The 25,247-nt window shown below is 41.1% G+C and overlaps 1 protein-coding gene across 2 annotated transcripts in view; it reads left to right on the top strand.

Annotated features, from left to right (window-relative positions):
• The first annotated feature begins 12,597 nt into the window (after positions 1-12,597).
• zswim5 (zinc finger, SWIM-type containing 5) overlaps positions 12,598-25,247 on the top strand; it is a 61,069-nt gene continuing 48,419 nt past the window's right edge. For both annotated transcript variants that reach the window (XM_029525655.1, XM_029525656.1), the window contains exon 1: positions 12,598-13,160. In XM_029525655.1, coding sequence (XP_029381515.1) covers positions 12,632-13,160 — 529 coding nt within the window. In that variant the 5' untranslated portion in view covers positions 12,598-12,631. The remainder of the gene's footprint in view (positions 13,161-25,247) is intronic.

The raw sequence follows: 25,247 nt of genomic DNA, 5'->3' as shown, positions 1-25,247 counted from the left end.
CCTCAGGTCTGAGCTCAGGTGTCAGCTTCAAGCTGCTCCTCTCTTTCTTACCTCATTTTCCCCATTTGCCACACGGTCTTATCTCTCTGCAGCTAAGCTATTATAGCCATATAGCCATTATAGGTGAGCAGTGTTGTGAGATTCATCAGGGCGTTTTTTTTTTTAACACATCAGCAGCTTTTAGGTTAATTAGGAAAAGCCCAAATATACATGAAAAGTTTAAATTCTTATATAACACTGTAGACAAGGTATTTCTTTGAGTCAAGCCAAATTATCCTGCATCTTCCAACTATTGATTTAGTTGACTAAAAGCACTTCCATCATTGAGGTGCTTTGGAGGGCCATGAAAACTGGCAATGACTTTACAGGCCACTCTCACATTGTACGTTTGGGACCAATACAGCCATACTGTGCATATTTCGGCTGAATTGTCATAAAAAGCTTGTGTGACCAAAGCTACAAAACACATGACATGTGAGCTGTGCTACATCTAACACAAGTTTAAAAGACAGCAATAAAATATACACTGCTAAGCACTAAACGTATAGTTTAGCTGAGGTTAATGGAGGAGTCATCGGTTTTCCAGCTCACCAAGAATAAAGAAATATTTTGACCTGGTAATGGTACACGATGTCAGGGGATCAGAGTTATTACACTTGATCCCGAGGGGTCACGGACATCCGTTGTAAAGGTCATAAGGATGGATTGTCACGTAAAACGACAAATGCCATCCTACTGGTAACACGAGGGGAAGAATGGACCACTGTTGTGAAGAGGATTCATCCTCTGGGGCACATGAATGGCTCCATAAAGTCTTCTGGCAATCCATCCAATGGTTTAGTGATGGCTGTCCCATCCTAAGAGCCAAGCTGACAGTGTAGTATAGCATATAGCGCTTTTCATTTTTCAAACAATATACAGCTAGCAGAAGAGTCTCACTGCCCTCTGGCCTGCAAGAATGAGATGAAACCCCAATCACCACTCACAGCATCTCACACAGAGGCTCGGACACTGACAGGAGCAACCTCCTAGTAGTGAGAATCTGCACACCAACCAACAGCTCAGCCTTTCTCCCCTGAGTCAGTGTGTGGCTCTTACAACATTCCAGTTATCCATGTCCTCTGTGCTAAAAAGGCGATTAGCACCTTTTTACGTCTGGCTAAATCTTTTCACAGATCCTAGAGAAAATGCATCCAAAGGTATTACTACAAGATTGCGTATGATCTTTCAAAGTTAGCATGCGAGTTGTATTTTTCTGGGCAAAAGAAAATGTATGCTTGAGATACCGCGGGTGGCAATGTAGGACTACAGGAAAGATCCTTAGTTGTAGTGCTGTCCCTGTATCCAAAATCGTGAAATCCCATTAAGTCAGCTGTTTTCTTGTGTACAGGTAATCACAGCCACTGTCTTGTCAGCATGTTGACAATCCTTAAGTCAATCAGCCTCTTCAAACAGGCTGAGCTCCCACTGTGAGAGGAAGAATTTGGAATGTGTTTCTCATGCAAGTTCTGATCATTGTGAATTTAAATATCCACTGCAAACAGTTTTCAGGAGCATATGGGGAGGGGGGGCTGAGACCTTCTATGACAGGGTACATAATGACCCGGCTGACGTCCAGCTGATTCTCAAAATCTTGTCCAGGGTATTTGAATTGGCAATCCATTTGTGTTGGGAACAGCTTGTGGTGCTTGTTTGCTTTTATTACCTCATTCAATAATTTTCCATTGTTGTCGGCTTTTCTCCTGACAAGATGTCTACTGTGGACTGACCCTGTCTGAACATATAAAAATGCATAGTGTAGAAAATAAAATCTCACCACTCAAGGACTTTGTTGGCTTTGTCATCCGCACCTAAATATGTGAGCAGAGGGAAGCATTAGTGTTCTTATTTTCTTCCTGTTTAACACGCGGAAATATTCAGATATCCTTATTTACCAAAGACTTGATATGTAAAGGCAAAGACTATGTGGACATAGTATTTGAAGTCTTGGTGTAACTCTAGGAAATGAACAAAGACAGCAGCATTGACTATAACAGGGCTGTGGTGAAAGAAATGCCAATAACTCTGAGAGATGTTACATGAAAAAGGCAACCTTGATGAGAATTGTTGACAAAATTGGATGTCAGGAAACACTGTATTTTTTTTTTTTTTTTAGATGGAATGTGAGGAGTTATGTGAAAAGACTTAAAACCAAAACATGATGTCCTCAGTGCCTGGGCTTCCAATCATGACAGCAAATCTTTAAATGTGTAGATCATTTTCTTTACAATGAAATATACAACTCAACACACGGTTGAATATCTGTTAGTTGCCAGTCACTCTACCTGCTGCTGTTACAAAGTAGGATCCTGGAAAGAGCCACAATAAACCATTTTGCAGAGTCGCAAGAAATTAAAATAAAACTCACTTTCACAAGACTGCGATATCTGTCGCACCACAATGACCTCACCCGCCCTTTCATCCACAATTGATGACTTTCAGCTATACCTTCTGTTGTTGACTAGCTTTTCTAAGCTTTGCCAATATCTACAGACCTGAACTTACTAATATTTATATTTATCCCAGTTTGCCTCAACAATTTAAAAAGCATTACTTTATAATACGTCATCATTTTTATGATTTTAAGGTAGTGAGGGGCATCAACAGAATGGTTAAAGCAGGGGAAAGTAGTATTAATAAGAAGAAGCTCATGCCCTTCTTCATGAGTTCCTGACCAAGCAAGGAGGTGTTTGGAAATTGAAGCTGGTCAAAAACATTAGTCTGAAGAAAGTGAAATTATTAAGATTATTTCGTCAATTATACATTGGGTCAGAAATTAACTGAGTAGAAAATCCATTAAGTGACTGAACCCTAAGATGGCTTTGCCTTTAACAACAGATTTAGAAAATTCATGAGGCATCAGAACATGGCTGACAGTAGCATTTTGCACCACCAATAGTGGGAGATTTACAAAAAAATAAATAAATAATGATAATAAGAGCTCAGAGAACCAAAAACTCACAAGGACGCAGATTAAATTACTGACACTGAAAACCTATTGTTGTCTAAAACACGGACGCCCACAGGCTCATAAGGGCTTCGTCAGATTTCTAAATACTGCATCTGAGTGGTGAAATTTCATTCCAGTTTATTCAAATGATAGATTTGATTTAGTTGGGCAGAGTTAAACATTAAATGTGTTTCACGTATAGGTCAAGGTCTTTATGTTTAAGTTTGTTGTTATGAAAACAGCAACACAAAATCAGGAACCATGTTGGGTGCACATAAACCTCTGGATTCCTATTTCTGATCTTTTTTATTTGCTCCCTGATACACAGAAAACATAATGATACATCAGACAAAAAGAGAGTAATTGGGATTACTTCCAATCTCTGGTATTATTCAGAGGCAGGTAAAAGCAGCTCTCCACAGTGTGGGCTACCATTCAGAGCCTTAATTTAACACCAGGCCTGGAGCTTACGAGGCCTAGCATGTGACCAAACACAGTGACACGCAGACACAGATCTCTTCTCCCTCCTGCCTCTTCATTTGCAGTCTTTATATTGGTGTACAATGAAGCGGTGGGGCTCAGACGGAAAAACCTGCGGTACGAAATAAATTGAAATGATTACAGTCGTCCGTGGCGAAAGCGAGAGAGACAGAGGGAGCGAGGCAGATATTTTTGCTCCATTGTCCCACCTTGCTGAACCACTCGAGTAGAGTGTTTATGGTGAGGAGAGTGTGTTCCCGAGCTGTCAGCCCCTTGGTTTGCAAGATTTGGGGAGACAAAAGGTGTGTGCATGTGTGGTTGTGTGCGAAGGCGGATGAACACACAAATTGTTTGTCTGTAGAATGTCTTCACACTGAGGAGGACCCATGCTTTTCTCCTAGCTCTCATTGGGTACACAAATTAATTCTGTTTTTCTCTTGCTTTCCAGGAGGTGACATTTGGCCCCGGAGCCATGTGTGGCTCTTTATCTTACTTCGTACCTGCATATTACATAATGATATTTTATGGTATGTTCAGTTTACCCAAACCTGGACAAATACAGATATGTCTTGGTTGTAGACAACATAGATGTGATTAGGGGAAAGCAAGAGGGATTGCTTTATTTATTTATGTATTTATTTTACATTTCCGTTTGCCATTGTGTTTGACATGTTACATAAACTAGTGTCTGCGATTTCTGATTTGTGACAGTTTGTCATTTAACTTCTCATGGAATTCTGAGAAGAAGCAAGTTGGCATTGTTGAACATCCTTAGCAAACCAGAACCAGCGAGTTTAAGAGATGTAATGGCCACTTGTTAGAACTGAACAGAAAATGACAAAAACTGAGGCGTTCGCTTGATGTATTACTTTTCATCCCATAGTCTGGGAAGTAACATCATCTGAACAGGATTAAGACAAAAACGTCATATTGATAAGGTTTTTTTCAACGCTTAAATGATTCTTAACAAATTTTGCTGAAAGTCAGGACATTCTGGCTGTTCCTCGTTGTCTGTCTCACCTTCAAGGGGAATTTTGAGGGGCTTAGAGTCAGGTTTGGTTTTGATTTAGATCACTCTTCAGGTGAGATTCTGGGGTAAAAGCCACATAAAAATAGGAGTGTAAGTGTGTGTCTATGTACTTTTGTTGTAACCCAGCTAACAGCTAAAACCTTAGCACCAACCACGAGCATGAAAGACATCTACACAGACAACAATCACGACTTCAGTTGGAAAAGTTTAAATACAAAGCAGGTTGAGCTACCACTAAAACAAACAAAGCAAAAATACTGTCTCACGGCAAGAATGTCATGATTCCAGCAGTCCAGAGACATGCATGTCTAGACTAATTGGTGACTTTTAATTGCCCTTAGGCGTGAGTGTGAATTGTTTGACTCAGTTTGTCGGTGGATGTTGACTGTGTAATAGACCAACAACGTTGTGCCCCGCCCTCGCCTGAGAGACCATCTGGGATTGGCTCCAGCATCCCCTCATGACCCTGGGTGGATAAGCAGTTGCAAATGATATGAAATAAAAATGTCCTTCTGTGATTTATCTGGTGACAAGTATATGTCACAGGTATGTGTACATTGAGGATTCACCTGATTTGGAGAACTGAAGAGAATCGTGTGCCGTCAGTAAGGCGAGCAATATATACCGGATGCCAGTAAATCTTATCTGCACATGTACATGTACACATTGTGGCTGCCTGCACGTTAACCTGTGGTTTTCTCGTACTACAAAGGATACCACATGCATATTACAGATTTATAGTGGTTTAAAAGGACTGTTACACAATGAGTAATGTATATAATTCCTAACAACAGTTTTCAAGTATCTCTGCATGTGAGTAATTGTGGTTAGAGTGTGGATGGAAAAATATGTGAAAGGAGATGAATGTGTGTATATATGTATATACAACTATTGTTAGTCTGAAACATCCAAGGCAACAGAACTGAAAGAATTGCAGTGTCAGCTGAATGGCTTGTTTATTTTAACTCACAAATATGTCTTCACACACGTCACAAGAGCGACATGTTACTCTGAACTGGAAACTGACTGAATACAACTTGCCCTTAAATTTAAATACATGGCTTCCTGCACTGTGTTACTATCTCCAGCCTAAGAAACTAAAATGTTGTTTTAAATGCACCAATCACAAATTTCCACATTTAATTTGCCGAACTTTTGAGTTCAATATGTGAGTTGTTTGGTTCACATGTTTTCATTCAGTGAAAAATGGAAAGCAGCACAGATTTTAAAGCTTGTCTCAATTCAGTCTTTTACTGAAGTGCGATGAAAATGAAATGCTAACCAGTTAGCTCTGAGCCATCTTATCTCTTTCCACTCGTGCCTCCCTGTTGCCTTCAGGGTGCCCTGAAGCACAACGCTGCTCAGAAGGCATATTATATCTCACCTCTTCTATTATAGAGACATTGATGGACAAAGTTCTTGTCAAATCATCACCACCCACTCAGAAAAAATTGCATTTGGCTTCAGAGAAAATTAATTTAAAATCAATTTAAAAGTATGGATGATTTAATTAGCCATAAATGGTTTAAGACACTCCCGTGATGCATTAACCCTCCTGATGTGTTCGGGTCAAATCTGACCGATTTACAACTTAAACCACTCACAAATATTGTGTTTTACATCTGATTGCCTCAAGGCCTTATGATAACCTCCACACTATGCACTTGAACATATAAAAGTGATGATCACCTCTTTCATTGAATTTTGAGTGTTTTAATCAACCTTGTTACACCTGTGGTGACCGCCATAGGAAATGAATGGGTATATTCATCCATCAGACAGAAAACATCCCCATACACACCACCCCAACTCACTCACTCACTCACACACATTTCAGAGTGAACAATGTCTTTTGCGGGTACACATCTCTTTCCCGTGCTTATGTGCCGATCCTCCCATGTGAACCAACTTCCCGATGAAACAATGCATCATGTCTTCACACAGACTAGACAGGTGTCTGTTATGTGAACCCATCTCTTTCCCACGCTTTTGTGCCAATCCCCCACGTGAACCACACCTTCCAGACTAGTCAATGTATCATCTTCACACAGACCCCATATATATAGCATGATGTTTGGCTTGTACTCCTTTTACTCTGAGCACAATGAGTAGGCCACTGACCAAGAGGTTCTCTGTCTAAGAGGTTCTGGTCCAGCTTTTTGGACATGATGAAGAGGGCACTGAAATTGAGTCAGGGATAGAGGAGGATGTCTCGGAAGTGGAAGACAACCTAGATTTTGATCCAGACTTTGAGAAGACTGACCAGTCAACAGATGGAGAGGGAGAGGCACCTGAAGAACAGGCACCTGAGGAGACATTCCAGTCCAAGAGTGGACACTTGCTCTGGTCTTCATCCCCCCAGGACAGAGGAAGTAGAGCAAGAGTGGAAAACATTATAAAGATGATGCCAGGGCCAACACGGTATGACATCAAGTCCAGCTTCCAACTCTTTTTATCAGAGTCCATTGAGGGAATTATACTGGAGATGACAAACCTGGAGGGGAAGTGTGTGTTGGGGCACACCTGGAGAGAAATCGACCTGGTAGACCTCCAAGCCTACATAGGTCTGTTGATTTTAGCTGGAGTATATCTCTCAAACAATGAGGCAACAAAAAGTCTGGGATGCAGAGTCTGGGAGGCCTGTATTCTGGGCAAATATGTCCTTATATGTCCGACAGTTTCATGTCCTTTCAAGAATTTTTCGATTTGATAACAGAGCTACACAACCCGTCCGCTGGCGAAATGACAAACTGGCTGCCATCAGGAACATTTGGGACAGGTGGGTGGAGCGCCTACCTCTTATGTACAATCCAGGCCCTGACGTGACAGTTGATGAGCGCCTGGTTCCTTTCAGAGGTCGCTGTTCCTTCAAAGTGTACATTCCATTCCATTCATCATAGAGACTTGTAGATTAACAAGACACTGATGGACAACTTTGATTCACCCTTACTGAGGCACACACAGTGAACTCAGTTTCTGCTCCTGTAGGGAAACAAGGCAGATTTACAAAAAGTGCAAAGCCAGAAACTGCCTTAGGACTCAGATCCTCAGGGCCTCCAAAAAGCCCCAGGTTCATTTAAGCCAATTTAATTTGTGTAAAACTTAATTAAATAATTAATAGAAATGAAATTGGAAAGCATATTAGGCTCTATGTTAGGGAGAGTCATGTGCCAGTCTAATTTTAACATCTAAAACTGATGTGATATTACTGTTTGTGTGTTTGTCTGTTTGTCTGTTTGTGTTTACATGGTGGTCGACTTTAAACTTCATACCAAGTTTATTTTGGGAATTGCTCCTCATTTTTTTGAGTCTGTCTAGAGAGTGACATACTTCTTGACCACTTTACGTTTATGTTAAGTGCAAGCTGGCTACTTAAATATTTTAATTGTTAATCACATGTTGACACTGCTATTTATATGCTGCCCAACACAAAAATAAAAACCCACACATTTTTCTGGCCACACAGCTGCAGGAGTTCGTTGACTTGTGTAAGGACAACTTAATTTTAAGTCAAGTCACCTTGAATTTCTGAGTCAGTGTCTGCATCCTCACCGATGACCTCTGATCATGAGCCAGTCTCGCTGACCTTTCACTCTTCTATAACTTGGGGATACGGCAGTGCTTATGTGCCCAAGACACTGCCTGTCCATGTGTGTGTGTGTGTGTGTGTACATGCTTCACATGTATGTCTTCCCTTTACAGGGTGGAAACTCCCCCCGCTCTGAGTGATAATGAGAGAAATTACACACAATAGCTCTACTTTTTTCTTTGGAGTCAGAAGGGAGAAAATAATGGAATGGGGAGAGAGAGATATGGCAAAAAAGGGTAATACAAGGGGAAGAAAGAGAGAAGAGGGAGTGACTGCTGAAGCAAGAGAGTGATTGCCTATTGACTTGATGAGAGAGGGGATGCATCATTATATAATTGTATATCCCAGAAAGATAGGATGTAATAGGGCTTTCTCTCCTCCTACTGCTGCTTTGGTAATTTATCCCTCTCTCTTTCCATCCCTTTCTATCTCTCTCTTTCACCCTGTCACCCATCAATCTTTTTCCAATTACCTGCTCTGTCTATCCACAAATCCATCATAATCATTTCCATGGTAACGGGTTGCATCCTCCATTGGCTTTGGCCTATTGTTCAATATAATTGTGTGCCAAAAAGCAGTCTTCAGAAGAGGGAAGGGAGAACACAGAGAGAGGGAGGTCTGGATATTGTTGCTGTTCTCAGTGATTAATGTCTCTCCTGTGTCTCCAAAGAGTCAACTTCAGAGGAGATAGTCTGCTTAATTTCAGCCATGGCATCCATTTATCAGACATTTTATCAGACATTATGTGTAGATTGGCCTTATCCCCAGGCTGATGAAACATTCGCTCTTCTCATGCAACTCTCAGTTACTGTTGAAACGGCAAAGTAAAATTGGCCTTGCAAGGTCAGAGAAGAACAAAATATTAATTTGTGATATTTGGTAATCCTCGCTACAAATCTATTAAGATGGTTTGTTAGTATTTGTCTTGGAATAATTGTAAATTAAAGGACACTTTTTTTTTTCTTTTTCCTCCATCATGAAATAATCTGATACACCCCCCCCCCCCCCCCCCCCCGCAAAAAAAAAACAAACAAACAAACAAAAAAAAAAAAACTGGTGCAAGTCTCTGACCAACTCATTTGATATATGGAGCATCACTTGTGGCCACTGTAAAAACTGCAGTCTTTTAACGAGGATGCCAACAGGATGTTGAGCTAAACAGTGAAACCAACCTTTGGGAATGTTCCCTAACTTTTAGGCGAGTGGATCATGGAACTCTTAATTTGAAATAAATAAATTCACTTCAATATTTTTTTTTGTAGTTGCACATGAGATGAAAATTCAAGTTTCCGATTATGAATGATGAAGTGATCTGCAACATTAGGAGAGCCATTTGTCTTTACACAGTCTGCTCACCACATTCATTCCAGATGAAAGAATGCCAACACTGCCATATTAATGATTGCAAGGCTGCAGCTTTGTTTCACCTTCCCACTCTTGCACTAAGTGTAGGCAAGGAAAGCAAACATATTACTGTGTGGATGGAAAAATATGTAATTTCAAATAAATCCACGTTAGAATCGACAGCTTGTCAGGATTATGTCATTAGCCAGCAGCTTCACCCTGTATTCTATCGTTTACAGTAATCTGAGGCACGTGTTTTGGCAAATTTTCAAGTCATAGTCTACGAGGCTGCAGTGCTCAATAATATAATATGATATTGTTCAGCTGTGTATTTACCTGCCTCTTGGGCCTGTCTTTGTCACAACTCCCCCATTTCTCTCCAAATCCCTGTCAAATGTGGGAGTATAAATAAATAAAGTACATTTAATAAGATATTTATTGTGACTATTTTTATTATTTTTAGTCCTACATCCTGCATCATTATTAATTATTTATTTCCTTAAAAAAAAAAAAAAACAAAGCCAATCTTGTTTCTTAAAGACAATTAAAGTGTAAATAAGGTTCCTCTTGAGTATGCGCTACCTTTTGTGATATTTTGAAATTTCACAGCAGTTAGAAAATATCATAAACAGGAACAACATCAATTTAAACTCTTGGCACATGTATGCAACCAGCTTTTTGTTGTTGAATTACTTTGAAAGTCTGGGTGTAGCCTGAAACACATGAGCAGAAGGCTCCATTTTCTTGTTAAATAAGCCTCAGCCTATTAGCCTATTAAGTTGGCAGTTGGTTCCAAAACCTCTGTGTCCTGCTGTGGGAAACAGGCTGGAGTGCTGCACGTGAATGTGAATGTGTATTTGCTGAGCTGAGGTGATTGATATGTATAAGACACATGATGGCGCAGACTTAATTTGTGAAACAGTTGTAACTTTGGTATTAATAGGGAAAAGTTGGGATCATTAGCAGCCTGAATATAAAATGCACACATATGAAAGATGGTGCTGTCATTTTGAGAGGTGTGTAGAAGTGTTTTAATTTGGCTCAAAGAGGACGACAGAATTTTTTTTTTACAAAAATAAAAAATAACGGGTAAACGGTGACAACAGAATTTTTTTTATGTGGTTAATTAGTTCCTTTTTGGTTTTTGCCTTTTCCTTCGATTATAAGTTGTTTTTTTGTTGCTGTTGTTGTTTTCAGGTTATATCATAATCGTGCCTCTGCATCAGTGAATTACAACCATTCATGAAAAGGAAAGCATGTTTTGGAATGGGAGAGCAGAGGGGGCTGGGAGCTGTAGTTTGCCACATTGATTGGAGACTGGAGTGTTTTGTTATTGTGTTGGTTAGTGATGTGTAACATCCTCCACCTACCTTCTATTTACTGACCCTCTCCCCTTTTTTTCTCTCTCTCTCCCCCTCTACTCCTTGCTCACTCAGTCTTAACAAGTCACACAGACATATAGCCAAAGAGACAGGAAATGAAAGGATTTTACTTTTAAAATAAAAGACTTAGTATTATTCACTCCAACAAGCCAACTGTACACAAAAATTATGTTAATCATATCTTAACATTAAATATGAAATGTTGTTTTTATTTTTTTCCATACATATAAAATAATTTTTAACTATAATAGAGAACAGTACTTGCCCTTCAATGCGCCTGACATGCTGAATGAAGTCTCACACTTTGTTTCAGTCTCACACATAAATGATATTTCTTAGTCGCCAAAATGAGAAAGCAGGAGAGCTGGCACGCAAGATAACAGAAGGTAAAATGAACTCAATGGATTTAATTACTTTTCATGTGAAGGATGGATGTGATCTCCAAAACTGTAGTTGAGGATTCACACATCAACATCTGCAGCAGAAAACAGAAATAGTTAACTAATAACTAATATACGAAGTAATATGTATGTATGAGTATGATATTGATGGGTTTTTTAATAGGTATAATTTATTAACACTGGGTTGCTGTTTTTTTTTTGTTATTTACTTAGCTAATTGTTGGAAGAACAATATTAAAAGGGGTGGATTTATGAAATAAAGTGATTGAAAATTATTCACTGGACATAAAGTGGCTGCATATTGTTGAGTTCACACTGCGTTTCCCCCTTGCCTCTGACTCAAATCATCGTCTTCGTAGATGTTGAAACATGATACAAAAGAGGTTGTGATGACTTAGAACCTGATTCAAAGCTTGACCTTTTCTCTAAATTCACAAGTCTTCTCAATGTGTTTCCTCTTTTAGGAACAAACTCCTGTCAAAGAAACAAGGAAGAGAGAAGAGCAACTGAACACAAGACACATTGTTACATGAGAGGATTTTTATTCTTTTGGGCTTTCATTCAATCTAAAAAAAAAAAAAACAAAAAACTGTTCTGAAAGAGAGATGAATATTATTTATTATTTATTCTTGATTTACTGTAGTTACAACATGGACATTACATCTCTCAAACCTGCTGGTTCTGGTGAGGAATAGTGAAACCAAAGTCCAGATAAGGCTCTTGCACTGATTTGCTAAGTAAGGATATTCAACAATGCCAACTTGCTTCGTCTCAGAATTCCATCAGAAGTGAGATGAAAAACTGATTTATAAATTGATACAAATATGATCAGCACCAACTTTGATAACTGTGAAGTGTTTCACTCATTTTTTTAGTAGACACTGTGAAAAACAGGACCATTTATGTAGGTGCAGCCTCTGTAATCAGAAAATGTGTTGCCTTTCTCTGCCATGAATGACTGTAAACCAAATTTCTGTGTTTTTGAAATGTTTTTGTGATATGCCACTTTAGGATATTGTATACTCAGCGGCGTGGATACACTATTCAACTAACCGATGTGAGCTCGGATTGGCTCCAGGTCCCTCCGCGACCCGGAAACGGTTAAGCGGTAGAAAATGAATGAGTGAATGAGTAATATTATGATATTTCAGGGTATTAAACATAATATTAAACGTGAGATCGGTGGCGTTTGGGCACTGTAGTTAAAAAGCTCAAACTACTAACTTTAACTTTGAAATCCACGAGCGGACGTGAGATCGCATATTTTGTTTGGTTTGACAGCGGCTGCTCTGTGTGTGTGTGTGTGTGTGTGTGTGTGTTTGTGTGCGTGTTTGTGTGTGAGAGAGTGTGTGAGCTCGGCTTCCTGCTGCTGGGTGTCCGCACACAGTCCGTCTCATCAGTGTTGATCGGCTCGCCATGGCGGAAGGACGCAGAGAACAGCCGCCCCATCCTCACTTCTCCATACCACCGGCCAGCAAGCGACCCTGCCTGCGCCCCGCTCCCAGGGGTCCCGGCCCGGGGCCCGGCCACGGCAGCGGGTTGCCCAGTTCCCGGTACCGTTCGCCGGAGTCCCTTCTGGACTGCGCCGCGAAGGCAGTAGCGGAAAAGTGGGCCTTTGAGAGAGTGGAGGAGCGCTTCGAGCGGATCCCGGAGCCCGTCCAGCGCCGCATCGTCTACTGGTCTTTTCCCCGCAACGAAAAGGAGATATGCATGTACTCTTCGTTTCAGTGCCGAGTCGCCGGCGAGGAGGGTCCGTCGGCGGCTACCGGTGGCACCGGTGGCGCCGGGTCCGGAGCTACGACCGCCGGCAGTGGTGGGGGATCTAACGCCGGTACAGCGGCTACCGCGGGGGCAGCCGGAGCAGTGGGAAACGGAGATGGACTGCCATTCCGCCGCGGTATCAGACTGCTGGAAACCGGCTGCGTGGAAAACGTTTTACAAGTTGGTAAGTGGGGTATTTCAGTTTAACTGAGGCGAAGGTTTTATTTAGTTATTTGTTGTTTTATTAACATTTTTGGAGCAAACACCAGACTGTTTGCGAGACTCGCAGCCGCTGCTGGATCTAAAGGGGAATGATTGATGGAAGTTTTCCCTGCTATCGTGTAAAGTATGCAGAGCGTCTGTTTTCGGTGCACATTCAGCCCGACTTGGTCCTGCGAGGGATTTCACTTTAGTTGGCCCATAAGGAAGCGTTTTCTGTCGAGTTTCGGGCTGTTGGTGCGTCGGCTCGGTGTGAAAGGGGAAGCGGGTCCGCGGCTGCTAGCTTAGCCGACCATCCGCTGTTTAAAAATTAAAGGGCTTCCTATTGTGGCTCGTCATGACTCCGGCTCTGCCTCCTAAGACTGCGTCTCTGGACAGCTTTCCCCCCGCGGTGAAGCCCGCACTCGGTGTGTCTTGGGCTTCCAGAGACGAGAAGCTGTCTTTCGGGTCATTTTTTTCTCCGAGCACCTCCCTCCCCTCCGCCTCCCCTCCCCTCCCCGGAGCTCCGTCCCGACGGCCGGAGCGGGCTGGAATCGTAACCCCGGCAGAGAGGCAGGGGAGACGCGGAGGAGGAGGGCTGACAGACGCGGATACAAAAGACCCAGCGTTAAAAGCGTCGGGGCTATTTTGTTTGCGCGAAAAGTCGGTTTTTTTTTCCCGTCAACTCAGCATCGGTTGAGGGAGGCTTATAGGAGGAACAAAGGCGGTTATTGGGTCTCTTATTAAGATTAAGCCAACGTTAATCCGAAAAAATCCCCCCACAGCTTCTTGTTTATTTGCTGCTGCTGGTCGGACCGGACAAAGAGCGCAGTCGCCACGAAGGTGGAACATTCACGCTGGGAGTGTTTTTGTGCTGTTGTTGTTTTTTTTCTCCCTTTTTTTTTTATATATTACACATCACACATGGCATTAAGTGGTTGTGTTTAGCGTCAAATGCTGCTGCTTCTTCTTCTTCTTCTTCTTCTTTTCTTGCGTTTACCCGCAGCCTCTTAGCAGCTTGCAACACAAAAGGCTCCCAGTTGAAATGATCGATAAGCGTCTCGCATTTCCAGCGCTGCAGAGAGGCTGGTTCCAAACAAAGGGCCATTCCGCAAAGCTCCTTCCTCACTCACTCTCATTAGTTTCGTACACCCGACTCCACACAAAATGAGCCCAGACATCAGGGAAATTGGTGAAATCAAACCAATGGATCGCCAAAAGAATAAGAAAATATAAGCACCAGCCTTTTATGGTTGCAGGGAGGATTTGTCTGAAGCCATATGGTGTGAGTGCCACTGGAGCTTGTCTGGGGTTTCATGCTGCTCCAGTGTGTCTGTCGGGGTGGAAGCTGCAGACTGTGCTGTGTCTCTGAGTGACTGCTGTATCTATTGCATCTCATAAATGCTCTTCCCCAAAACTACATGAAATTTGACCCCTCGCGAACACTAAACTGAGATTTCTTGTAGCCTGGCAACTTTTGAGTGCAGGATAGAGCTGAAGCAAAAGAGCAACATGCAACTAGTCAAGTTTGAGAAGTCTGCCTTCCAACTTCACTACTGTTTATTGCCTCAAAGGTCTTGAAATTTGTGCAAGGTTAGGGTTTGTAAAGCACAGTGTAAATGAAGGGTGTTTTAACAAATAGGATCTGATTATCTGCCTTTTTAACCATTTGCTGTGATTTTATAAACCTGAACAGTGTTCCAATATGTAAACAGATAAAAAAAAAAAAAAGTCAACTATCTAGAGAATGAATCCCTTCAGTCTGGTGTGTGCACCAGCAATTATGTTTAAAATAGTTCACATTTTCGTTGCGTTGCCAAATGTACAATTATTGAGCAACGCATAAGGTTTAAGCTTCAGTTAAAGTTTAAATGTAAAGGAAAAAGCAGAAGCATATGCCAGTAAGCAAGCGCTTCGGTCTTACCTGCCTCACCCGCGAATCGTTTCCAATCTCCCGCAAGGTCAGTCATAGCAGGCAAGGCACATGGTTTTATTTATCTGTCAACAAAACAGACTAAATTGCTTGCTGGGAGACAAGAAGATAAGTCATGATATATTTCTCACTTTGAGGACCATGGGAACCAGTTCCATGTGCAGGGTTTACTCACTGACTTATCAGTAGAACATTTTTTTTTCTCCTTCATCAGGCTTGGATTTAGATAGGTAAGGCAACTAAGCACGCACAATGCACTCATTAAAGATGACGTTTCACTCCTGTAAAGATTGCTTTCTACTGACATAGCACAACATAATCACCCCTTAAAAGTTGTGGCAGTACTTGTGTGTATGACGGAGAGCTAGATCTGCCTGGTATACTTTGTCATACAAAATTTCGGGGAAGAGATATGGAACGAAACCAGGCTGCGTGCTGACACACGCATGTTGATGAAGCATGGCTTTAAAAAAAAGGCATCCCGGGGGGGAAGGCGCCTGCAGATAAACTGTTTAACCATGTGGTACACATGTCAGGCTGCTGTGGCTTAATACCTTTTTTATAATGAATTTACTTTGCTTATATTTAAGACTCACAGTGTTGTTATGCAGATCTTGTCTGTGTTTGTGACTCTAAGGGAAGCTGAAACAGCAGTTTTCCTCTGGCATCCCAAAGGTTTATAGATATCCACCAAATATGGGCAAATGAGGCACTCTCATAGTAATTCCCGTCACATCTGCTTTAATGAGAAGTCCAAGTTACACAACCATGATGCAGCAAAGAGCCAGAGTGTCCTAAGGTATGGGTTCATAAGCAAGGATATCTATCACAAGATATAAAAATAACAAATAGACACACACACACACACACACACACATGCATACATAATCTGGATTGGTGTGCCTCAAGCCAAATCTGGAATTGCTCTTGTTTTTTCATGCAATTACTAATGGGATCTGGTTCACGGGAATTGGCAGGAGGAGGAAAAGGTTTGGGAGTGGGGGGGACTGATCTGCTTTTTGGTGCCCAGGTCATGCAAAGTTTAAGAACAGACTAGGAGTGTGTCAGAAGAGAAGGACAACTGTTGCCTGCTGTTGGTAAAAAATAGAAATCCACGTTTGAGCAAATTTGTTTTTTTGCTTCACGTTGTCACAGAGGAAGAAAGGATTGTACATAGGACCTGTTTTTTCCTGCTTGTGTGTTGCTGAGTAAAAATGAATTGCTCTTGGAAAACAGAGGTGGTTTCAGTGGAAGGGGATAATATTCAGCGTTAATGACATCTCTGTGTTAGAAGTTAAAAAATGAGTTGACTCTATGTCCCCCAGATGCCCTCCAGTACTGTTCATTACAACTAAAGGTGGCATCTGTCAGCCTCCTTTAACGATATAATACTGAGGGACTTGAGCTCATCAACAACTCATCGGCCCATGTGTTCGTAATAATCTACTCTTCGCTTCAAGTCATAATTGGAATAATCAAAGCTAAGCTTGCTTGTATTTGTAACCCCCCCCCTTCGTATACGTCACACACACACACAAACGTGTGCACCCAGAAGCCCCTTTGCCACAGCCTTATGAAGTCCTCAGAGAGCGAGAGGAAGGGATATAAGAGGAGGGAGGGGAGGGGGTTCTTTAGCTTTGAGTCAAGCTTCGGGATTACTGGGTCATGCTTTGTTACCCAGCTGTAGAAAAACCCCTTGTTCACAGAAAGGGGTGTGTGGGAGGGATCTGTGTGTGCATTTGGGGGTGTGTGTGTAGGCAATGTTACATAAAGCTGTAATGGGTCTTTTGAAGCCCCTGTGACAAAACAAGGCTGCAAAATTGTACAGGATTAACCTGTATGGAACAGTCAGTGGGTAGGTGGAAAACACTTTGGGACATCTCTGCCCCTTACGTTGGAGATCCTGAAAAGTCTAGAAGGTCCCAAAACTAGTCTTCAAATCAGAGCTGGGGATTTAACATCAGCTGTTTATCTTACTGAGCGAGTTTTTCACATCATAGCCTTTAACTAACATGAGGTGACTGCTGCTTTCCATTATGTTATCCTAAAATAGATCAATATAGTGTTTGCGTAAATAATGAAAACATTTCCCCTTGTATCTGACAAGGGAAGAAGAATGTAATCAAAAGATCCCAACCAGTAAAGTAGGGGTTGCAACTAATGATTATTTTATTCTTGATTAATCTGTCGACCATTATAAAATTTTTGACTGTATAAAATTTGGAAAGGTTATAATCATAATTCTTCAGAGCCCCAGGTATAGCCTTAAAATGTTTGTTCCTCCAAACAACAGATTAAATTAAAGTTATGAAGTTTGATTTTTGCTGAGTGTGTGTGATGGCTGCTCTTGCAGGATTTCCTCAGATTTAACTTCCTGGCAGAATGGCTGCAGATCCTCTGGTGTAATCTGCTCTTTAGTTGCTCAAGAGTTTTGTGAGGAAAAACTGAAGGGAGGCGGTGAGCTCATCCTCACTTGCCTCATCTCCCATCTTTCCTCTGACTTGACTCCCAGGACCACTGACACCACTCAGTTTTCACCTTCCACTCCATATTGCCACCTCCTCTCCTGTCTTTACCCTTTGCTCAGTCATCAACCCATATGTGGCCTTTTACATGTTTTCACATACATTAATCTCTGCTTCAGTAATTTACATCATTAAATAATTATGGGATGGCTAGTGCTTTAATCACATTCTTACTGTAGGCTACTCTCCAATAAAGAGCTTTTTGAACAAAGCACAACTCCTTTTTTTTTTTTTTTTTTTTTTTTTTTTTTAACTCTTCACAGTTCATGTATTCAGATGCTGCTGTTTGAGGAAGTGTAAGTGGTTTTGACAGAACAACTGTAGGGAGCTGGATCGGGTCGGCGCCCCTACAGTCTCATTCTGAAAACCCCCTTGCTGCGACACCCTCTGCTTGTTTCCACTGAATCAAACAAGCCATCAGATTACCACACCTGTGTGCGACTTTTAGGTAACATGCCGGCACCAATGTCTGTCTTGTCTTTGAGACCATCTGCTTGCCACTTCAAATGTGGAACAATAGTGCCCCACCCCCCTAAAATCCATGTCTGCACCTTAAATCCAGAATGACAAAGTGGAATTAAGACACAACATTCCAGAATGTGTTAAAGATGTCAGACAGTTGACAACAGGGCTCTGGGTGTGAGTGTCTGTGTTCACCTCTGTGCTGACTCCACACCGATGGGATGTTGTTATTTCTCTAGGTAACCATGAACAACTTCACATATGTCAGACCCCCTTATGAGTTAGCTAACAGTGTAGCGTAGGAGGGAACATTTTTCATAGATTGGTCCATTCTGGGCTGAAGACATCCTCCCTTTGTTTCATTTTTCACTTGCAGTTCATACATGTTGTTGGCTGTTGAAGTTATTTATTCTGCAAAATGGCTATCACTCATTGTTAGACCTTTTTTGTTTCTCAACTAATAGTGAAGAATGACTATATGTGACTGACCTGGTGAATTGTCAGTCATCTGTATTGTTTCTAGCTACAGTCCTAAAAAGCCTTGACAAACTGACTGTAAACCAAACTGCAGTCAAGTTGGACTGTGGAGTTTACAGTTTGCAGCAGTTAGCAGCTAACAAGACAGATATTTCGTGCAGGAGGAAAAAAGTAAGGGTTGACAAATGTGTCATTTACGGCAAGAAACATAACTGAAAATTAGAGACAAAGTTTTCTCAGTGTCTGTTGAATGTTTAGCATTAGTTAATGCATTCACACTGACCCCAATCAATGAAAAACTTTACTAATGCAACTTTAAAGCTGCATCTTACACACATTTTGTAATATGCATGCTGGGGTGTGTTTTATGTTGAAAATACTTTAAACTATTCTTTATCCTATTAATGTGGATTGGTACGATTTCATTCTGTGCATTTGTGCTTTTGTTTTGTAAAGTATGTTGTGGAAAATCTATTGCTTTCATGTGAAGAAATGGTACACTGTAAACTTAAGTGCTTTAACCTTCACTGCAGTGATAATTGTAGGTAGTTGCCTGAGCATTAATGCAAAAATCCAAGTTGTTTTCCCCCTCTTAAAACACTTTTGTTCTTGTGTCTCTATTTATCCATGTATACTCACAGCAAAACCCATTTTGAGCCTTGGCTTTAGCCACTTAGCACACACACTCACAAAGTCTGTCCTCAACCCTTCCCCAGCGCACAGCATAGACTGACAATATTTAATCAGTGCAATTAATTCCATGCCTGCCACACTTGAAAAAGAGAAAATCGGTAAAACAAATCGTCTCAGCACTCTTATTAGCTCTCGGAGAGGCTTATGAAAGATGACGCCATTAGGAAGATGCTCTGTTGTTGGATTCATCAAAGGGAGCAGCACCTGTACACACACACGTGATGGAGAGAGTGAGCATGAGGACTGATTATATAAAATCATTAATCAGAGGTTGTTCTGGAAAGAGTTTTTCCTTCAACAGACACAGTGGCCTCCATCTGTATGTTGCATTTGAGACACTGAAAAAGCAATGGAAGTGCTTATCCACAGCTTACTTCTTTCGTTGCTCTGCATTTAACTGCATACAGTTAAACTGTGTCCAATGTTGAGAGTGTCATCGAAGTTCATGCCTCATACGCTCAAAATCCCAATACTGTTCACAAATGATGCGTCATCATGACAGCTCATTAAACCAGCGGGCAAGATAAGCAAATACGTAGTCTGAACATGACCTTGCTTCATCTGCACAACTCGGTGTCCCTTATTTTTTTGAGCACGTCAGGATGAGCATTATCTGGGCAGCATCCTGACTTCAGCGTCAGCAATCGTGAGTTTGTACACACAATCGCCATCTCATCCAGATACAAACTCACAGACGTTCAAGGATTGCGCTGGAAGGTTGATCTGGAGGTAAAAAAAAAAAAAAAACAAGAGTGGTCAATCTATCTCTGTTAATTTAGTCTATTAATGACCTTAGTTTTGATGTCATTTTTGTTAAGTGCACATGCTGCTCTTTCCTTCCTCTTTACTCCTCATACTTGATGTTTTTTTTTTTTTTTTTTCTAATTGTGGCTTCTGAATTGTTGGTATTAAACATTCAGCCTTCAAGAGACGCGTGTCAGCAGCAGTTTTGTAAATAGAGGTTTGTGGGGAATGTGCAATAATGTGAGGACGTTCAGCAAGAACAGTGTCTGAGCCTCTTTTGCTATCACATCCAAATTTTGCGAAACGACTGTGGTCGCTTCTTATAATAGCTGTATGAAACAAAGCTGTAATTGTACTCCTGCCCTTAAGCAATACCACAAATGCTTAGGATGGTGGATTGTTAGGCCCCAATCACCATTAGCCCCAACTGAACAGTTATTGTGTCTTGTCTTCTATGGAAACTTTTAGGCCTAGCTGTGAATTGGGCCTTTTTTTCAGAATCTCCATCAACACCTCTGCCTTTATATACAGCTGGATGACACATAGTTCAAGCATACCTTCAGCCTCCTGTTATCTCATTCAGCTTTCAGAAGCTGCTGCTGCTTCTGAGAGAGCAGATGGAAAAATCTTATCGACCATGTCAACTGTTAACGTAGAAAGTGAAAAAGGAAAAAAAGCAGCACTAAATTAATGAAAAGACATTCTTTGAAGCTAGTTTTTAATAAACAGATCCTTCTTCTTGGCCCATTATTGCAGAATTGTTTATTTTTTTCTCAGTTTGCATCGCTCATATGCTTTCTGTTTAGACCTGGACACAGGTTTTTAAGCCACATTTATTTGTGATTTCCAGCTATGCCATTCTATTCTGGACTTTTTCATTGTCGCCAAAAAGGCTTTCTTTGCTCCTTTTACTTTTTTTCTCAACAACAGCTCCTATTCTTACTGTTGTGTAACGTGTATATGAGAGCAAACACATTTTTTACGACTCGTGTCCTGTTTTCATAGCTCCCCATATTGTGCCTTGGTTTGTGTGTGTGTTCTTCCACCTTACCTTGGGTGATGGGTGTACATTTTATCAGCTTAGATCAATGGTGGCCTTGTCCCTTTAGCTTTTGAAGCTGACAACCTGTTGTATTCAGTTATTGCACTGTTCCACACCTGCCTTTTATTGGCTTACTGTGTGTGTACGTGTGTATGCTTTCCATGGTTGTTGTTCACATTTGTCCTGTCAATGTCTCAGGGAGAGGCTGGACTTGAAAGAGAAGGCTGAGGCCTACAGACTGGACTATTATGTCCTTATTTGGTTGTAATTACCTAACAAATGTTAGGAGGGAAAAGAAGAGAACTGTGGAGAGGCATTTGGGGATGATGGGGGGTGTATTTGAAATGCAAAACAGACTCAAATCAGACTATCCTATAATCACACTGTTTGAACTCCATGAGCCCCACAACTCTATTTGCTACCTCTTGGTGTAATATAATCTCATAACACACAAAAGATTAAGTGACATATTTCCGTAAAAATAAAAGTGAGTCCTCAGGCTTGGGGCACGGCAAGGGGGGAAATCCAGGATGACTTAAGTAGGGGGAGGAAAGCAGTGACAGATAGCATTGTTTAATAAAAACAAAAATATCTCTGGAGGGGTGGCACTGTATGTAGATGACATGACTCTTGGAGGTGATTTGCCAGTTATTTGTATGTACAGAAGGGAACGAAGCAGTCTTGAACTGAAAGTTAAGTCATCTCAATAGTGTATATAAATGTGTGTGTTTTAAGAACAAATTTAAACTTACCCCAAACCCATTTCCCTACCCCCCCTTTTTAACTTGGCAAGCCAAAGAAAGCAGCATAATTCTGTTCCTCTCTGCAGTGCTATTGATCACTTGATGGTTGGATAAAACTCATTTAAGCAGAACGCTCTTTTAAGAAGCACGCGTGTCTTCTACAAAATTTTTGAACTGGCTGCAGGCAGTTTTGAAGGAGACCTAAAAAACTTGAAGGGATGATTAGTTTTTTTTGGCTCGAAGTAGTTGGTCACTACACATTTACTAGATTACTCGAATAAACTTTTTTTTGATCAGTTAATTTGCTTGACAAATAATCTATGCTATGTTGCTATGTAATTTGTTGACAGTCTAAAGTTTATAAAACATTTGCAAAAAGCTGACAATATGATTTGCTGAAGCCACCAGACTGTTAGCTTAGCCTAGCTTAATGACTGTAAACAAGGTGTTCAGCGTAGTTACAGCAGGCATATCTAACAAAGTTAGCTGGATAACCGATTTCATATTAGCCCATTGACACACATGTAGGATCATCCTCAGCAGTTAACTTCAAGATATCAGAGTTCCCCAAATATCACAAACTATTGTTTTAAGTGTGTGTTCAGCATAAGCATTTTCAGGTTGGGAAATCAACAGTTTTTATTTGTTTGCTTGTCACAGAACCATCACAAATTCACATTTCTTTGAATACAACAGAAAATGGAGAATAAACCATGACTCTGACGTGAGCAAGGATTCTCAGAGCCAAATAGATTAGATTTGACCTTTTGCACTGCACAGCATCATCTGCCCTGGGCTCTTCTTGGTTCGATCCATGATGCAGATCAAATACAGCGGTGAGGAAAACCATGCAACCCTTTCTAACCTGGTTTTCTGCATCTTCACCTAAGTCACAAATGTAGACATAGTGTCTCTGAGCCTATACCACACAAGCCATATTGATCTCCTCTGTATTCAACTCACCTGTTGAGCATCCTTGGTGCTGGTGGGAAAACTGAGTGAACCCTTGTTTGGCAGCAATAGCGTCAAACACGCTCTTCCAGTAGCTGGTGATGAGATCTGGACAATGCTCTTCTCTAAAGAGCTGCTTCAGGTCACACTATTGTCAGGATGTCACTTTGAGGTCACAGCTTCTCACAGAGTGGATTCTCTTTATTTAACGTTGTTCTGTAGATTTACTGTGAAGTTTATGGTCATTGTTCTGCTGCCCCACCAAACGTATGAGCTTCAGCAGGTGGACAACCACCCTGAGAGTATCTGGAAATACCTCAATGAACTTTTGAAATTCATTTTCTCCTCAGTGATGTTGAGCTGTCCACTAGAGTCCCATATCAATTTACTCCCTCTAACCCTTATCACTATATTGGTTTGCAGTGCCCTTTTAGTACCGTAGAGAGGCTGTGCACATTCTTTCCAAACAAGCTGGCCTGAGACTTGGATAAGTCCACAAAGCATTTTCCCAGTGGTGGTGTTAAAAGTCAAGATGGTCTTTGGTGAACGTCAGGATGGCAGTGATGGTTTTTGGAGAGTAACAGCTTCCACCCATGTGTCCTGTCATGAGCATCATGCTTTATACAACTATGAGCCAAGAGTTGCATATGGTTGACTCAGGATTCCTTTCAACCTTTATGTGATCTTGCCTGCTTCTAGGTCAAAGAACTATATCATCTCCATTCATCAGAGAGTTTGACTGTGGACTGGTGAAAATTGAAACTTTACTAAAAGACCGTGAACCTTTCAGCTTTATGGAGGAAACTCTAAAGAGTACATTGACTTATTTTTGCCATGGTACCAGTGTACACATTTCAGACCCACATAGTATGAACACAAAACAGAATTGTATGTATGGCAGCGAATGGGAACCTTAAAATTATTTAAGGTTATAATGCCTTGTTTTGTGTTAGCCAGCCCTGCCAGTTGCTTGCTCTCTATGCTGATGCCTTCCTTTCAATGCAATGAAATTTTGGCGCTTTAACCCCCTTCCCCCTCTGCTCTTCCTTTGAATACACACACGCACAGACACACGCACAGTTGTGTATTGCAGTGAGTGCCTGCATCCTATGTGCTTTTCCAATCTCAGCAGCACTCAAAGCCCCTCACAACAACAGTGCTATTATGGCCAACAAGACAGACGAGGGCCCATAGGAGTCCATTGTGTGTGAGACATCCATTATGGTTGGATTAGAAACTATTTCCATACATTTGGCTGACTTTGATCTCAGGAAATGGGAGTCAACAGTCGTGCTACATGTCTTTCTTCTCTTTGCATGTGTGCAGTTCAGTGCTGTCATGGGCTGCAGATGTGTTCCTTCTCTGTCCTGCCCCTTTCAGATGAAAATATTTTCTGCCTGCACTCCTGTGAAATGTGATTCATCAGCACTCACCTCTGCAATTGGTTTGATTGTCACCATTAGTAAAGGTCACGCCGTCCCTGACAGTAATGTTAATAACAGTGTTAAAATAAACAGAACTACTAATGATGTTACTTTTACAATAACCGGTAATCTAACTAATTACTGTTTCCATCGTTACAATGTTGCAACTGACAATGACATGGAGCACATTACTATAATTGAGCTTATTTACTGTTTTCACCACTGGCTCTTTCAGCCTAACCAGAGTTGCAAAGTTTGATAACTGCATGATAAGTGATGAGTGGCTAAAGTCAAGTAAGATTTTATGGTGAGCCAATCAGAGATAGAGGTGGGTGGGTGTACATACACACAATGATAAATAATTTAATAAACTGTTTGTTTAAAAGTTTCATTAAAGGTTAGTGTTTATATATACATACATACTGGTTAAAGAAACTGCAACAAAATCTATACTTTCCCTGGTAATGTCTTTCATGCTGCGGTAACTCATTTATTAACTCAGTTACTGAAGTAATATGCCCAACACTGTTCCTTGGTAGTCAATGCCCTTGTTCACGCTATTATTCTCTTTCCCCAAATGTGTGAATAAAGGAAGCCTCAGTGCTTAAAAAAAAAAAAAAAAGAACACGACCCCAAAACAAATAATTATATCACTTAGCAACCAAGTTCCCTATTCTGGTGATTTAGACTGTCTGTGTGGAACAGGACCTCCGGTGTGCCTTATTATTCTGACTGGTTCGCTGTTTGAATCTGTAATGTAGGTCTTCCATGGGCCCATTTCTCTTTGCGTAAGTATACATGTCCACTTTATCTCCGCAGATGTGTTTACACACAGCTGCAGCTGCTGTTTAATGAAGCAGAATGTGAAGGTGTTTTGGTAATTGACTGATTGGCTTGATGAGCTTTCAGCTAATTCTGGTGGAAAATGAAATCTTGAGGCTGTTGAGGTGCAGCCTCATCTGTTCACCCAAAACAAAGATGTTCACTTGTGATCAATGAGATATACATGCCTTCTGGACAGTCATGGACCAGTCCGAGATCATCTTTTGGAAGCATCATTGACAGTTATATATGTGTTC

The sequence above is a fragment of the Echeneis naucrates genome, chromosome 17, assembly GCF_900963305.1.
Source record: "Echeneis naucrates chromosome 17, fEcheNa1.1, whole genome shotgun sequence".
Taxonomy (NCBI): Eukaryota; Metazoa; Chordata; class Actinopteri; order Carangiformes; family Echeneidae; genus Echeneis; species Echeneis naucrates.
Note: the sequence above shows the minus strand (reverse complement) of the source record. Positions and strands in the feature narration are given on the sequence as shown.